At 38.4% G+C, this 17667-nt stretch overlaps 1 protein-coding gene across 1 annotated transcript; it reads left to right on the top strand.

Moving 5' to 3' along the window:
• Window positions 1-6016: 6016 nt before the first annotated feature.
• LOC149816053 (putative sulfate transporter 3.3) lies at window positions 6017-13120 on the top strand. The gene is made up of 12 exons (XM_089987565.1): window positions 6017-6059; window positions 6297-6504; window positions 6593-6764; window positions 6864-6929; window positions 7044-7157; window positions 7258-7374; window positions 7472-7598; window positions 9147-9433; window positions 9544-9734; window positions 9807-9889; window positions 10981-11057; window positions 12877-13120. Exons 2-12 carry the CDS (start codon window positions 6395-6397, stop codon window positions 13018-13020), a joined length of 1488 nt encoding a protein of 495 aa, XP_089843691.1. The 5' UTR covers window positions 6017-6059; window positions 6297-6394; the 3' UTR covers window positions 13021-13120.
• The last annotated feature ends 4547 nt before the right edge of the window (window positions 13121-17667 follow it).

Genomic DNA, 17667 nt, shown 5'->3' with positions numbered 1-17667 from the left:
CCCAACTTCTGAGAATTTTGTTTTTAACTTCTCAGAAATTACATTATATGGTGATTCTATTTTTGCGAATATTGGAATTAGTTTTGTATTTTTTTTAGGTATCATATCTTATAGATCTTGATAGTTTTGGTGTCTGATAGAATTATTTTATGGCACTAGAGAATGTATGGGGTATCATGATAGTTTTTTATTTTTTTTAGCAATTATATTTTTCTCTAAAATGGTTTGAGATTCATTTACATGAATTGGATCTTGAACCAGATCCAATTCATCTTAAATAGATCCATATTCCCCCCCCCCCCTCTCCCAAGGATGGACTAATATGGACCCCATTTGAACTTGTTTGACCAAAGTCAAGAGGAGTGTAAATTGACTCCCTATTGCTGCATATGGAGGTGAACTTAAAGTCTCTCTAAGCACAAGTCACCCCAAGGTGGCCAATAAGAGGACATTTCCTTCTTGACCATCCAAAAGAAAGTATTTCAAATTTGGCCTTCTCATTAACCACTAAGGGGTTGGCCTCCAACATGGCCAATGAGAAGTCATGCTACCTTTCTTCCTCCCTTAAATGAGCCCAGAAAATGTTGAGGGGGGTCTTCTCTCTCTTTGCTGAAAAATTTTGTTAAAGAAAAAATCATGGTGGATCTTTCCTAGTCATCTCCTACATTGGGACATTTTTGTTGAAGTTTGTTGGAGACAGACTATGGTGTAAACCATAGCTCCAGTTAGGCATGAACTGGAATTGCAAGTGAATCGATCATGTATTCGTAGTTGCTGTAAAAAATTTGTACCAACTGTGGTAGCTAGTTTCTTGGTCGTGGTGCCCTTGCCGAGTTGGAAGGGAGTAGATTTTCTATTGTTCGTATTGTTTGTGTTTGCATAACTCTTGATACTATTGCTGGAACCTTATCTTGTAACTTCTAAAATAGGTTTGATTAAACTTACCTTAGTTTGAACTAGTTATATATGTTGTTTGATCAAAGCGGTTATCTTCTAGGCATTGAATCTTGAATATAAATTTTTCAGCTAGCTTGTTTGATATTTGTGACTTATTTTTAATCCTTGCTTGGTCTAACCCGAGTTGGGATAAGGCAGAACGGATTTAACATTGGAGAATATACTTTAGAAGTGTTTGTGTATGCAGGTTGAACCATAAACCCCTAATATTAAAATTTGGACTAAACTAAATGTGTTGTTGAATCGTGCAACACCATTCGGTTTTGTGACTATCTATGTATCAGACACAGTTATACTAATCAGAATATAACTTTTAATTTACTTCATAAAAATTAGTGTATGATAGCTTGTTGGAAAGTAAACATATGTGGCTACAACTTATATGTTTAGAGAATTTTCTGATTCATTCATTTCGACTATCAAAACTGGTCTAGAACTGAGAAAATAGTCATTTGAGTGATTCCAAACTCTGATTCAAGTGATTTTTGTTGCTCTGATTTGATAATTAAATTCTCTATATTTTTTATGTTGAGCAAATTTTTTGAATCAATTATCTGCATGGACAAAAGTATCTTGGAACAGACAGAAGAGTCCCACGAGTGACTGTACAAGACTGTATCAGTTCACCATCTTGCTCGGGTTGTATCGAAGTCATGCGATGTTTGATTTGAGTGATTTTAGTTTCTTTGGTTTCAAAACTAAATTTTCTACCATTTTTATTTTTGGGTCATTGACTGAATCTATAAAAAATAGTCTTGTTTTGACATGTCCAAACTGAACAGTTACAACAAATCTTGATCCATTGGTCTGGTGTTCGGTTCATATCTTGACCATCAGTGGTCAGATTTGCAAGTTTTTTGATTCATTGAAAAGAGAGATCTGTTATCTACATAATCTGCTTTGGCATTGTCTTTTAGTTTTAGAGCGCAATAGGATCCAAATGCCTCTGCATTGAAAACTGTCAGTTTTCAAACTACCCAGTTTAGCTTCTGCGCATCAAGATCCATTTGGATCTTAGATCGTGGATCGACTCCTTGCCGAATCCACATTAGATTGACACATAATATTTTTTTAATTATTTTTTATCTAATTCAGAATGATTCACTTGAGAATTGTTATCGACTGATTCACTTGAGTCATTGACCAAACAATAGAGGTCTGATTCTGAACCAGACAACATTGGCTTGGATCCAGATTGCCTAGCAAGAAAAAGAAACAATTGAAATTGGATGGGTCTTAATTTCTGAATCTATAAAAGAAAAATTTTGAATAAGTTTTCACGTGAAAGGATGAGCGGTTATTAAATCAAGCCACACAAACTCCATCAGGTCAAACATTGTTTGAATACCATTTGTTAAACTAAAGATCCAACTTAATGTTTATCTCAAGTTTGATAAGCAACCAAACCAAGCTTAAGCAACTCCAACTTTGGTTTTGTTCAGCTTGACAATGTTGGACATATATTTTATGGAAAAAACATTTGCTACCCTTGTGGGTAACGAATCCTCTAACTAAAACTCAGAAGTTATTTCACCAAATCTAACACCATGGGAATGTCCGCTATAATCAAAATAGTAGAAATCAACCCCTTGATCGTACTTTTCAAAGTAAAAAATGTAACTTTTTAGAAGTTGAAAATTCAGTACATTGTAAGCTTTTGATTTTTCAACCTCTAGAAAATTCGGCCGGTTTCTACTAAACCAAAATTGTAGATCACAGGGGTCAGATGTGCAATTTTTTTAATAAAAAAATTTGAAGTTATTCACTGAGGGTTTATTACCCACGAGGGTAGCAAACTTTACCCTTATTTTATATGTTCAAAAATCCAAAAAACTTATATTTATATCTTTTGAGTAGCTTTTATTAATGTCATATTTTAATAACCTTACAAAACATACTGTTAGAACCAATGATTAAATGTATACTTTTATTTCATAAAAAAAAAGGTATTCATTGTATAATGTGGATCCTACAAAAGGTCCTATTGAAGTCGTTCAATAATTCTTCTTATCGAAAATTGACAAGATATAAAATGAGACCGAAACTAAGCTTAATCTTGATACAAAGCTTGCAAATAAGCCTCCAATAATTGAGCTTCAGATTAGTTTGAGGTCTGTCTTAAATCCAATTTATTAAAAATTAATTAAACTGATTAATATTGAAACACTAAAAATGGTTTTGGCTTCACTTCTTATTGTTTACTTCTTTATACTTAAGTATGATTCGTGCATAGAGATAGAGAGAGAGAGAGAGAGAGAGAGAGAGAGAGAGAGAGAGAGACGAACTAAGAATATCAACATTATGATAGGTTCAACAGACGTTGAAACCGACAAACAAAACAAACAGGACCCAGAACGACAAAGAACACATAAGCCAAAAAAAGAGCACAGAATACAAAACGGAAACAGAGGCGATCAATATGGATGATCCCCGGAATGATTGACACCTTCAATTTAGATGGAAGGAATGGTCTGCCTCTTATGCCTATGAGAGGCAATGGAATGAAAAAAACATGTATTTCTGTCACCCGCTTTAACAGTAACACATTTAAATACAATTGCTCACAAAAGCTTCACTCGGTTGGAAGGGGCGACTTGTGAATGTCACCAAGTTGACAGGATATCACAAGTTCAAAACCCACGGCAGCATCCCTTGCTGCAAGGTCGAAGCTGGGTGTAGTTCTCGGTGTGCAGGGGTATGGCTGGAAAACAAGCTGAGCTGCTCATGGCTTGGCACATGTTCAGCTCGTAAAGAGTTCGTTCGAACTCGTAAAATAGGCTTGGCAAGATGAATATGAACAATAGGTACTCGGTATATTTTACATGTATTAGTTTGTAATCCTACTTCTTCCAGCTCTAAAGTAATGCATTTTTTCAATAAACAAGCCTGCTCAAACTCGACTCGTTTAACTTGGGCTCATTATGAGCTCGAACTCGACTCGGCTCACCACAAGAATGAGCCAAGCTTGAACACTTCAAGGTCAGCTCGTTCATCTTGTTTACCAGCCCTAGGCAGGGTGGACCTAAGGGTTTTACTAATTAGAAGCCAGACAATGTGCAGTCGGTAACGGGTTTTTTTCCTTGACTTATCCAAAATAAAACACATTTAGATAATACAATTTATATTCATGTGGTTCAGCTCAATTCTCTACCCTTAACTTTCTATAATAAAAGCAATTCATTATGCATGTGTAGAAGGAAATATATTTCCTTCAATGGTTTGTATGTATAAATGACCTAGGATCGCACAAGTTTTGATTTAATCTGACCAAGTGGAGGAGTTCAACATGGTTGATTTGTTAATGACACTTGAATGGTATCTTTTGATTATATATATATATATATATATATATATATATATATATATATATATATATATATATATATATATATATATATATTATTGTCGACAATTTGAATGCATCTATGAGTCTGATAAGAATGATTCATATAGCAATTCACATTAAATTGAAAATTGTTAAGTTGTTTATACATATAAATGATTATTGCCTTAAAACCTATTGGTGCTATCTCAAACATTGTGCGTTCCAAACACCGATTTTTTGCTTTATTTTCTGGGGGCAAGGGTAAGCTCACAGAATTTTACGCTGTCAGGACAGTTAAGGTAAGTACAAAGGCAGAGCCACCGCGGCTAGGTCTCCGATCCTGGGGGCAGTTTTTCCGTGTGTGTACATATATAAACATACCGATTTTCTTATAGCACAAGCTAAAAAAAACGCTGGAACCACGAGTACCTGTTTTAGTTTTAAGCCTTGAGAGTGGCACCTCATGCATGACGCAAAATGAAAGAGTTTCAAGCAAATCATACTTCTACCTTTTATAAAAAAAGGTGTCAAAATTTTGAAAAGTTTCAGTTTTACTCCACTGGTTTGTCCAGGCTGCTTATAAATCAGACATATGTTAGCAAAAGTCATTAACTTGGACACACGTGTGCTGCGTGTCCACGCATAGGTACTTGTGGCCGCATAAGCCACGCACGCCTAGAGCACAACCAAGTGCAGAGTAATGAACGGTTAGAGAGGTGAAGAGGACACAAACCAATTAAATGTGCTTGGGCGTCTGGCAACCCAAATGCATGATCAAAAGCCTCAGTCGGTCCTAGTTTAGGCAAAACAAAACAAAAGAGCCCCTGCTTTTTGTGCCTCTTACCTTTCCTTATGCCATTGAAAGAGTGCAAGAATCTTCCATTCTTGCCCCCACGTACCCTTGCTTTTTCTAAAGACCTCTCTCTCTCTCTCTCAAAAGCAAAAGGCCTGACACAGTAACAATGGCACACCCACCTATGTTCTCAAAATTTCCGTCCTCAGTTCAAGTCATTCTTGGTGGGATGGAATGCATTGCTCTCTCTAAGAATGACATGAATTTTATCTTTCTTGGTAGGCTCTTCTTTCTCAAAGGGTAAGTTGATAAGGATCCGAAAAAGAAAAAGGGAGGAAACCCCTTCTTTTACATGCCTCCATACCTTTAACATCTTGTCATTTGTTTCCTAGTCCTTGGTCTCTAGCTCTGAATTGGAGGATTTAAACAAGATGGGAGGGAGCTCCAATAGAGTAGAAGATGTGTGCGATTCCAACCTTCGGTCTTCTTCGTGCCCTGAAGATCAACAAAGCCATTTTTTGTCTATAGATTCCAGCTATAGCACAATAGCACAATGCAGGAAACAAACTCAGTGACCTCCCTGAGAATGGAAGTAGAGAGGGAGGTGCACAGAGTTTGCTTGCCCCCACCCAAAACTACCCTCCAGAGATTTAAAGCAAAGATCAAGGAAACCTTCTTCCCAGATGACCCTCTACGCCAATTCAAAGGGCAAGCTTGGAGTAGGAAATGGATCCTCGCCCTTCAATATGTCTTCCCGATCCTTCAATGGGGACCTAACTACAGTCTTAAGCTCTTTAAGTCTGACATTATCTCAGGCCTCACCATAGCAAGCCTCGCCATTCCACAGGTGATCACCAAATTACAAGCTTAATTTGTGCATATGTTTGTACTTCTTAAGTGGCTTTATAAACTCTCAATCCTATTCTTCTTTGCAGGGTATTAGCTATGCCAAGCTTGCCAATCTGCCACCGATAATTGGCCTGTGTAAACTTCAAAGCTAACATGGTTCTTTTACATTTTGTTACCAAAATAATTCTTTTTGAACAGAATAAGAATTTTTATTAAACCTTTCTTTTGTATATAAGCTTCAAGAATGACAAAGATGAATATTACATTTCCCGGCATGAGATTTTGGACACCCCACTTCATGCAAAGGATATGGAACGCTTAGAAGTCATATTCCATTTATAATATTTGATGGGTCATTTCATATTTTGACAGATTCTAGTTTTGCCCCACCCTTGGTGTACGCTGTATTTGGAAGTTCGAGGGATCTCGCGGTTGGACCTGTGTCAATTGCATCTCTAATACTAGGTTCCATGCTTCAACAAGAAGTCTCCCCTACAAAAGAGCCCCTCTTGTTTCTTCAACTTGCTTTCACTACAACTTTCTTTGCGGGTCTTTTCCAAGCTTCCTTGGGCATACTCAGGTAAAAATCAAGGCATCTATATATATATATATATATATATATATATATATATATAGGTGAGAAACTTGTCTGAGTTTGCTTTTTTCAGGTTGGGCTTCCTTATAGATTTCCTCTCGAAGGCAACTCTCATAGGATTCATGGCTGGAGCTGCAATCATAGTATCTCTTCAACAGCTAAAGAGCCTTCTTGGCATCACAAATTTTACTAAACAAATGGGGATGCTTCCGGTCATGAGTTCAGTGTTTCACAGAAGAGATGAGGTCAACAATTTTTCCTTTTCCTCTATTTTTCGATTTTCTTTCACCTGTACCTTTTATGTAATTGTGGAAGGAATGATGGTCCTACTTTTTCCTACACAGTGGTCCTGGCAAACTATACTTATGGGCTTCTGTTTCTTGGTTTTTCTCATTGTTGCCAGGCAAATAGTATGTACCTGAAATCCTCTTCTTTTTCCTTGATAATCTGCACCTCTCTCTCTCTCTCTCTCTCGTGCTGTATGGCATGTGTCATAACTGCCTCATGAGTCGACTTTCATGCAGAGCTTGAGAAAACCAAAGTTATTCTGGGTGTCAGCTGCAGCTCCATTGATGTCAGTAATAATATCGACGGTGGTTGTTTTTGCGTTCAAGGCACATAATCATGGCATAAGCATAGTATGTGTTAAGATTACTTTGATAGGGACCTCTGCTTTCCATATTGCATTCAATGATGATCATGTTATGATGACAAGTTTGCCTTGTTTTCTACTTTTAGATTGGACACTTGCAGGCTGGGCTCAACCCACCTTCGTGGGGCATGCTGCACCTTCATGACCGCCACTTGTCACTTGTTGTCAAAACCGGAATAGTGACAGGCATCGTTTCTCTCACTGTAAGTCGGCTTTCATGAATGATACATTTTTTTCGGCTGTTAGCCGTGAAAATATTCATTCATTTCTCTCTCTTTCTCTCTCCTTTGTGAATTGAAGGAGGGAATTGCGGTTGGCAGGACGTTTGCCTCCCTTAAGAACTACCAAGTTGATGGTAATAAAGAAATGATGGCCATGGGTTTGATGAATATGCTTGGGGCTTGCACATCTTGCTACGTCACTACAGGTGAATGAAATAATTTATACCAACAAAAATGAATTATTATTTCCAAATTTATAGTGCCACATGCTGCCATGCAGCATGATGGTAACAAAGATATGATGTTAGTTTAGAAACTACTTTTTCATGGGTAACTTGCCAAAGTGTTCATCAAATTGATAAGAGGGGCACTGACCCTTTAATACATGGGAGGAATCATTTTGATTGCCAGATAAAGATTAAAGAGTTATATCGTTCGTTTAACAAGATTGGGTCAACCTTGCTTAGTTTACCTAACATTGAGGAAATGAGCTTTATTGTTATTGTTGACGAAAAGTTGAGACTATAATGAGGGGTCCAGTAATTCTGCATTTTTTTAAGAAAGAAGGTCAGTAGTATAACAGTACCGCAGAAATTATAGAAAAGTATCTGATACCTTTACAAGCAGATGAGTACACGTTTCAAAAGCAGAGCCAAGTAACTTTATTGTTTACTGGAGTCGGCCAATTATTGCAGATATATAATCGTGCACTTGAGATGGTGATAGTAATAACGATAATAAGAGCATTGTTGATGGATTACATAATCACATAAAAGGACACGATTTTAAATCTTCTTGATCTTACAGAAATTTTTAATTGATATCCACATGCTCCCATAGTGGAAGACGCACAAAAAAGGATCTGAGTTGAGCCTGACTCTATTGTTACTTGTTTTAAATTAGTTATGTAGAACTTGACCGAGTATATTTTGGTGTTTGACAGAGAGCTATTAATTCCCAAAGATTTAATGGTGTCTGACATTTTTGAAAGTTATGGTGACCATGGCCTTCGTTTGTCAGAGGTATCAAAGACATGTAGCAACGGACAAACAACCCGTTACATTATTTTTCCTTTTTCTAGTTTTTTGAATCTAAAGGATAATTAAGAGAGACTATTTGTACTTTTCATACATTTACTAAAACTACGCTTCGATGATTCCAACACACAAAAGACACCGCTACAGCATTTTATGATAAGGTCTGTTAGAGGCAGAAGAGATGTACTCTGGCACTAAAGGCTGTAGGCATAAAAAAATCCTTTATCTTTGAAATGAACTCATTTGACGCTATTTTCATCTGATTTAGACAGGTGATTCTAAATTTGTTTTCTCTTCATAATGTTAAATTTTCTGATAGAATTTGGGTAAGACTCGATTCCTGGCATGTTTGCCAAGCTCCAAACAGGAGTCAAAATTAAAGATCTCGGCATGACAAGCAATTTGGATGCTTCTTCCATGTCCAGATGATAATGAGAATGACCGTGATGCTATTGGTGTCTAGGAAAGTACAATTTTAGTAATCTGCCTATCAACAAGATGATATACGGTTCAGATTTGTCCCGCAGATACTCTTATATTACGTTACGAACAGAAGCTACCTTGAAACTTTTTGTAATCCACTTAGAGAGCCTAATATGGAAGACACAAAACAATTGTTAATGTGATTAATGGCCTAGTCTTTGTTGGACCACGGGCCCAGTCAAGTGGGGAAGGGCTTGTACTCTCTCTCTGATGAGACATGGGTTTGATTGGTAGGTTCTTTTTCCCGGTCGGCCGTGAACCACAACGCAGGGTCCAAAACGGCAGTGTCCAACATAGTCATGGCAGTGACGGTCATGGTGACTCTCCTCTTCCTCATGCCGCTCTTCCTCTACACACCAAACGTGGTGCTGGGTGCCATCATAGTCACCGCAGTCATCGGCCTCATGGATTTCCATGCAGCCTACCTCATTTGGAAGGTGGACAAGGTGGACTTCATCATCTGCTTGGTTGCATTTCTTGGTGTCATCTTCATATCCGTTCAGAATGGACTAGCAATTGCAGTAAGTTTTTTAATTTCAAATAGTTGCTCTCATGCTACGGCCAACAGGGTTGTTTCCATAAGCGTCTTGTCCTTCACCAACCTTGTTAATTAGTCTGTCTAATATTGCAGGTTGGTATATCCATCTTCAAGATACTGCTGCACATGACAAGACCTAGAACGGTTGCACTTGGGAGGATACATGGATCTGGCATCTACCAGAATATGGATCACTATAAGGAGGCCATGAAGATTCCGGGGTTTCTAATCCTTCGAATCGAGTCTCCTGTCTACTTTTCTAGTTCTACTTACCTTCAAGAAAGGTTTGTCAATCTTCTTGCCTCACAAAAGCATTTGAGAGAGAGACTCATTTGGTTGTTTTTCATGTAGTGTAGAATACTGAGATGGGTGGAAGAAGAGGAAGCGGATAGCAAAGAAAAACAAGAGCGTCTACACTTCATTATACTAGACATGTCAGGTAAGCAAGGAACAGGGTTTCCTTTTCCTTCCTTTTTTTTTTTTTCTGTTTTTGCGTTTTTTGCAAAATAGTCACTGCCCTTTTGTCGATTTATAAAAACATAGTCGCCTTATCCCGATTTGCAAAACCGTCCCCGCCTTGTCTAACATTAGTGCAAAGAGGTCTTTCTATTAAAGGGGGAGTTAAATTAACTGTACTTAGACAATAATCATGGTTTGAGAGCTAAGTAATTGTTCTATCATGATGAACTAAAATTAATGCAACTTTTTTATATTTTGCAAAAAGGTCTTTTAATAAGGGAAAAATAGTCAATTTTATAAGCATTTCATGGCTGCCATTAGAAGGTGGTGACAACTCTTTAACCACAAGGATGACTTTGCAAGGGTTATGAAAATGAGAGGGATCCATTTGCAATTTTGCAAGTCCATCATAAGACGGATTAATTTGCAGAAACCCTTTTTTTCTGATCTTATCGTCAAAATGTCACATGGATAGGCCACAGATGCAGTCACTACCAATAATATAAAGAAATACAAAAGGGAGCTAAATGTGATACATCCCTCTGACACACAAGAGCTCCGCTCAGGTAGGGGCGGTGCATGATTTGGGGTGGGGGGTGCGTTTCCTTTGGTTTATCTATACAAAAAAAAAAGTGGCACACAGCCCACAAAGATAAGCATATAGTACACCTCGTGCTAGGACTCCGTAGGTTCACACTTGCAGATACTGCAACTCTCCTAGCTAGCCTTGTTGCAGATGACTAATGAGAGAGAGTCCATTTCATTGTTGGTCTACAGTCAACCCAATCCCGACTTAAAAATTTATGTGTCTGACTGACCAAGTCTTTGATAGATGTCAGATCAGGTGATTGATCAAAACATAAATTTTCATTTTTGTGTGATGATGACATCAGCACATTTTAGTGGGCTTCACTGTTTGCACAAAACGAATGGTGGTGATGAAGGCCATGGACGGTGGTGATTTCAAAACACACAATTTATGTGAACCTGCCTCAGTCTTGATGATGCTGGGCACAAAAGATACTGCATGCACCTTTTTTGACATATGCATTGGTGTCTCGATTTTTTCAGCTGTGACGGCAATGGACACCAGCGGCATCTCAATGCTCACGGAATTGAGAAAGGTAACAGACAAGAGAGGCCTTCAGGTAAGAAGAAGGAACGCGCGACTTTTGAACCAAATCATCCCTTGTTTACCAAACTATTTAGCTAGTTGCACGGTCATTCACACAAACTTGTGGTGGGTGGATGAAAAACCTTCAGCATGGTGCTGCCGTCTATAGCAAACCCATAAGACAAGATTAAGTGAAAAAAATCATGTGCAATATGATTGCACAAATATTTATGCACTAAGCAAACATGATCACCCTCCATCTTGGGGACAGGCCTATCAATTGTGGGGGCAAAGGCTTGATGGAGGGCAATCAGGTGCTTAATGCACACATTTTATGCCATGTGATTGCACCCGATCCGGACTCCAAGATTAAGGGCAGTAAGCGGCTATAATCCACGTGGCTCAACTGCTTAGGATCCAAGCCAGAATTGATGAGCAACATAGAGAGGAGGATCAGAGCCGTTCATTTTAAACCATTAAGATGCGGTTCATCCGGAACACAAACGGCATTGGGAAAAAAGTGGGACACATCCAAGTGATGGGCCTCATCCGTACAGGTTTGGATGCCATTCTTCTTGAGATCAACGACATCTAAATGAGCACTGAAATGCCGTCAGGGCTCACACTGACCTGATTCCATCTCAGCAGCAGCAGCAGCCAGTAAGTTCAGGATCTATATCTGATTGTGTCAGACCTTACTATGTCAAATCTATTTTTTTTTTCAAATAGGTGTTTCATCAAGTATGATTTTGAGACAATGGACCCAATAAAGAGAGAATAGATCAGCTCATGACCACATAAGTCTTTGGTACGGGTGTGCATTGAAGCTCATAGGTGCAAGTTGTTTTTGACTCAATCTAACCCTATAGATGTATTCAGCATAGTCAATTTGTTAGAAATTGACCTCTGAATGGTGTTATTTTGACAAAAAAATATTTTCTTTTTGAAGTCATAAAAAATTGTTGCATTTATAGCCGTTGATTTTTTAATTACTAAGAAAAACCTATGCAAACAACATATTCCATGATTCAAAAGTTGATCCCAACCAAACAGGCCATGTAGAAGGTTAAACTCACTTGAAAACACACGAGCAACAAAATGTTGCTCGTTTCAACTCATTGATATGGGCTTTATTTGGGAGACATTGGGATGGAAACAATGTTTCATGTGTTTCCAAAATGCGGTATTGCTAAAAAGTGTTGCAAAATGTAGTGTTAGGGATGGAGTTGCCAAGGACATTTTCTTGTGAGAGGTGTTGAATTATGATTTTGGGGTTTCCAATTCCACCCCTAAACATGGTGTTTTGGCAACAGCTATTGTTCAGTGCTGGGGAACTGCCAAGCATTGCCTCCAAACGGCAAAAGGGGTTGGGGAAACCGCAAGGAACCTCCAATTCAAAGCCTCCAAACAATGCCTTAAATGACACTTAGTGATGTCATCAGTACCGGATGGTAAGCGTGCCTTATCACTAGCAGACGGTGATAAGGCTGATCACCTGATGGCAGGGGTGCACAAACCCAAACCTGTGTCAAGGAAAAGCATGTCTAGCATATCCCATCCATTTGATAGCTTTATACAATCTTTATGAGACCAACAGCTACCAACTATGACTCAAAGTCTTGTGTTGGTGATCTTTAAACAGTACCATAGACTCAGATTTTGATCTTGTGCGCTTCACTTAAATTCAGCTAAAACTGCAGGCTTTCTGAATTTGTTATTCCATCAACTGTTGGAATTAGTGCTGCTGTCAGTTTGGGACTTTAGTACAAGCCAGCCAATTGTTATTTCATCTGTCATAGTCTTCGTGTTTCAATGTATGCATGGACGGAACTAATTATGGTTTGTGGTTGCAGTTGGTGTTGGCTGGTCCAGTGGGAGAGGTGACGGAGAAACTGCAGAGGGCGGACTTGTTGCAGAGTTTTGGTGTGGATGGCTTATTCTTGACAGTTGGTGAAGCCATCCTTTCGCTATCGTCCAGTTGGAAGGGACAACCGTGAAGAAGTTGGTTTTGCTATTCACCAATGTCTCCCTGTAATCCGATAGATCTCTCAATCAAATAGTACTAGGCTTGCCTATGTAATTTGTAATTCTAAAATATCAAGTCTAGCGTGCGCTACCGGTTGGATTACTTTTTCCTTTTCCTTTTTTTTTTTTTTGTGTGTGTGTGTGGTGGTGGTGGTGGGGGGGGGGGGGGGGGGGGGGGGGGAGAAGGGCCTGTTCGTTGCGAGGCATGAGAAGAGCTAAGTCTTTCATGAGAACGGGCATCCAAACAAAAAAAATACACACAAGGTTGGGAAAGTTCTTTCCCATGTAGGAGAGGTATGAACACATTTTCATAAAAAACCATCGAGAAAAAAACAAGAGCAATGGAAGAGCTTTCTTTGTATGTGAATCTCTTAGGAAATTCAACAAACACTTTGTAGGTAGAATCATTTAAAATTCTAAAGATCAAATTTTATGTAACTGTTACTATCACCATTACAAATATACAATGCAAACAGAAATAGTAAAGTATAAAAAAGAGAAAAAAAACATGGGGACACCGAACATATACACTATGCGAAAAACTGGTTATAATGCTTTGCTAAATTGAGGATTTGTTCTCTCTGCATACAAGAACCTCCTCTTTATATTCTCTTGGTAGTATAATAAAACTTACTCTCGCACTCTTAATGTATTCAGAGAGATCTAGAGGAACTCTCACTGATCTGCTCTCATGTATTTCTACACATAAAGGAATAAACTTGTATAAATCAAACCATACATGGTTAAATCTCTACAAAAGAGCCCTCAAGAGGTGGGACCATGCAAAAGACGTGGGACCATGCAAAAGAGGATGGACCTAACATAACAAATACTACACATTTCCCAAGAAAATGTGAGGCACCCAAGAATGACCATTTTTTAGACAAGAAAATTCTCATTTTCTTATGAAAATGGACCATTTTCCCACAGAAAAAAGGTTAAACAGCAGCAATAAAATGTGTTTGAATGCCAAGGGTTTCAGATCAGCATATTAAATCCGGTATGAGGCCCACAACAAGATTCAAGGTAAACAAACACTAAATTTACCTTTCTTATCAGTATTTCATGTATCTCTAGCTTGATGCGTTTGGGGAGGGTGGAAGGAGCTTGGGCCAGAGATAATGCGACCTACCTAACTAGCACACGAGCTCACAATGCACATCATGCTACATTTATTTGACCAGACCTGTGTACCTTTAGTTCATGAGCTTGGTAATTAATGAGCAAATTTCGTTGATGAATTTGGTATCTCTCATGTAAAGAAATTACATATATCAAAACCATAATTACCAGAAAGCTAAATGGATACCAGAAGTGATGTGTGAAACAGAGACGGGAAAGTGGTTGTGAAGCAATTATGAAAGCCCATGAAAATGAAAATGAAATACATAAAAAGCAATATGAAGCATGGGTAGAAGCAAATATGAAATGGCATGAACACAAGTATAAAAATGATATAAAACCAAACCATTGTTATTAAAAAAAAACATCATTTTTTAATATAAAAACAAAAGAAGTGAGGGGGGAGTGAGTGGGAATTGACAAGAAGCGAGGAAAAAACATTAACAAAGCGAAAGAGAATCGATTTCGAAAACAAGGAGGAAGCGAGTTTCCCATATTTCAAAAATGGGTTCTCAATGCTTCCCATCCTTTCGAAGAAGCGCGGAGATTTCCACTTCCAAAGCGAGCTTCCGAGGAACCAAGCTTCTCCATATAGCAAGAAGTTTCCACTAACTATGATCAAAACTGATAAAGTACTTAGGGATGCCAATGGATCAGATGCTATCTGATGTTTAACCTCAATCTAACTCCAGTTTTAGTAAGATTTGGTAAAGAAAATTGAATCTGATTAATAGTCAAATTTGGATTCGTTTTAGGATTTTATAACCAGAAACAGATATTTAAATTTGAATACATGAAACTAATCAGATTTGTTGTTCCCTTTCTTCATCCAGATCCAGACCTAATTAGCTAATATCCAATTAGTTGAACATTCTTAGATCGGGGTGTGTGCAAAGAAGACTCGAGGAGAAGAAGATCGAGAATTGATTAATGGTCTACATCAGGGAGATTTTTGAACCTCTTATGTCACTTTGTAGAGGCAGGAACTGAATAATTTAGCCTCCCCTGGGTAGCTGTTATCCAGCTTAACTTATCTCATTGGATTCTCAAACATACTGAGAATCCAATGTGTAATGGGCCTCACCATTATCCTGGTTATAATGTATATCTCAATGGCCTACTAAGTGGGTCATTGGATTCTATGTGAGACCCATTTAACCACGATGAATCTATATCAAGATCCAACATTAGTCGGGTTATGGAGCCCAAATCTGACTCCATCGTATGCCTAGCGATTAGGGTTGATAAACAAGCTAAACTAGTTGCGCTTGAAGTATTCAAGCTTGGCCCATTCTTATGGTGAGCCAAGCCGAGTTGGAGCTCACAATGAGACTGAGTTAAACTAGTCAAGTTCGAGCTGGGTTGTTTGTAGAAAGAATACATTGCTTTAGAGCCGAGAGAAATGGGATTACAAAAAAATACATGTATATTATATTTTTTTTTCTTACTACCTGATAAGGTTATCATCAATAACGTTGTATAATATTTTTTTATAAATTATAATATCGAAAAATAAACATTATTGATACTCATTTATAATGTATTAGAAACCTGTTTATACATAAGACAACATGGATTTTCCAAGTAATCAGGACAAGTTTCTTAAACATTCGATGATTCTGTTTTATGATTTTCGAGATAAGTTTGGTACCTGTATGCGCCTCATACGTGATATGATAGGGGGTGTAACGAGCAGTAACGCAGTTATGCTTAGGCCCATAAAATAAAATGACCTCACACAGATGACGTTGATCATTGTTGATTTTTTATCTGGGGAAAGCTTATCTATAACAAAAAGCCTTGTAATAAAAAGGCAGCAAGTTGTGCATTTATGTATTCAAATATACGACGTGATAATTAATGGAGTGCAGTCCTTGACTTTAAGATCATTTTAGATAATAAGGTAAACCACGTCTTCTTGAGTTGTAAAAGTTTTAGGTGCCCAACTAATTTGATTGTGACTATTAGATAAACTCAAAAGGAATAAACTAAGGGAGCGTTTGGTGCCCCCTTAAGGCCTTCCAAGGATTTGTCCCATCATATTCTAGATGAAAGTTGTTACCCACCTTTGTTTAGGGCTGCCCTGCTTCTCATCTTGGAACCAATGATCAAACCTTAATCAGATTTTAGGAGGAGAAAAAAACTTTCACACTTGGGATGGAGCGGGAAGGAGAGAGCCTTGTGCAAACAGCCATGCAACCTAAAAAATTATGTTATGCCATAACTATAAAAAACAATGTTAGGTCATCATCCTCTCTTTCGACTGTGATTCACAGCCCCATACGCTCCTCTCTCTCAACTTCGATTGACCGTCCACTGATGGTGCAAGACTCTCAAGTGCTCTCTCTCTCTCTCTTGACTACTAGTGCGATTCACGGATTGTTTAATGTTTTTCTCAAAAAAAAAATCTGAGGGGAAAATGGAGTTATTTTAGGGTTTTCCATATATATGGGAAATGGGATGGAGGGTGTTGGTCCGCCAAATTTGGTGAAATGGGGTCTCTCAACCCGATATTACTCACCGCCATGGTACAGAACCACCATATATTTTTCCATATTTGTATTGAATTTATTAATATCCATCACCCTATTATGAAATTGGAGGTGAAGATTGATGGTTGCATGAAATCTTCAACTCTTCATCAAAGCCTCAGTGTTATGGAATGGGAGTAAAAGATGAACTTAGCATCGTCCTTTGACCTATGATTTGTATAATTGTATCTGCCCCTTAGGTTAAGATAATGGCACCAAACCGAGCCTAAGGCTACGTGTGGGAGAAGGAGGATCAGGTGCAATGTGATTGCATATTTTTATTGTCCTGCAGCACCTGATCACCATACATTTTTGGGATATAACCTGTCAGGTGTGGGACTCAACAAAAGATGGAGGGTGATCATCTGCAGCAGAACACCAAAAGTGTAAAATCACATTGCACTTGATCATCCCTTGTGTTGAGAGAGGGATATTGAAGAGGCAACGAGAAAAAATGACAGTGGGACTGTGTTTCGCAACAGCATCCGCATTCTAGGTTGTCATCGCCCCTCATCTCTCTCTCTCTCAAAGTCCACTTAAAACCCCACCACATAATCTAAAAATTGTCAATTAAACACTTCTTTAGAAAATCACCACTTGGCCAACTCCCTATTATTATTTTTTCAACTTTTAAAAGAGTTAGCATGGCGATTTCTTGGGGGCAAGGGATAATAAGCCCACAGAGTTTTACACAAGCAGGACAATGATAGTAAGTACGGCAAGCAGAGCAAGCACAGCTGGATCTCTGATTGCCGGTAGGGGTGGCAATCGGGATGGGTCGGTGGGTTGGCGGGTTGGGTTGGGTCGGGTCGGCGGGTTAGAATACCTCAACACGTACACGATCCATTCAATAAACGGGTAACCCGACACCACACGGTTAACCCGTTTAATAAATGGGTCAGGTCGGGTCAATACGACATGACGACCCATTTATTAAACGGGTCAACCCGATAACATAGACACGAT

Source organism: Nuphar pumila, chromosome 14 (genome assembly GCF_984573655.1).
Source record: "Nuphar pumila chromosome 14, dmNupPumi1.hap1.1, whole genome shotgun sequence".
Taxonomy (NCBI): domain Eukaryota; kingdom Viridiplantae; phylum Streptophyta; class Magnoliopsida; order Nymphaeales; family Nymphaeaceae; genus Nuphar; species Nuphar pumila.
This window is presented reverse-complemented; position numbering and strand designations above follow the sequence as displayed.

What these genes read in the sequence shown, in the direction of transcription:
- LOC149816053 (XM_089987565.1), top strand. Translation starts at nt 6,395, where the DNA reads ATGCTTCAACAAGAAGTCTCCCCTACAAAAGAGCCCCTCTTGTTTCTT. An exon ending in GCTTCCTTGGGCATACTCAG is followed by an intron (nt 6,505 to 6,592) that starts GTAAAAATCAAG and finishes TGCTTTTTTCAG; the next exon opens with GTTGGGCTTCCTTATAGATT. An exon ending in TCTACTTACCTTCAAGAAAG is followed by an intron (nt 9,735 to 9,806) that starts GTTTGTCAATCT and finishes CATGTAGTGTAG; the next exon opens with AATACTGAGATGGGTGGAAG.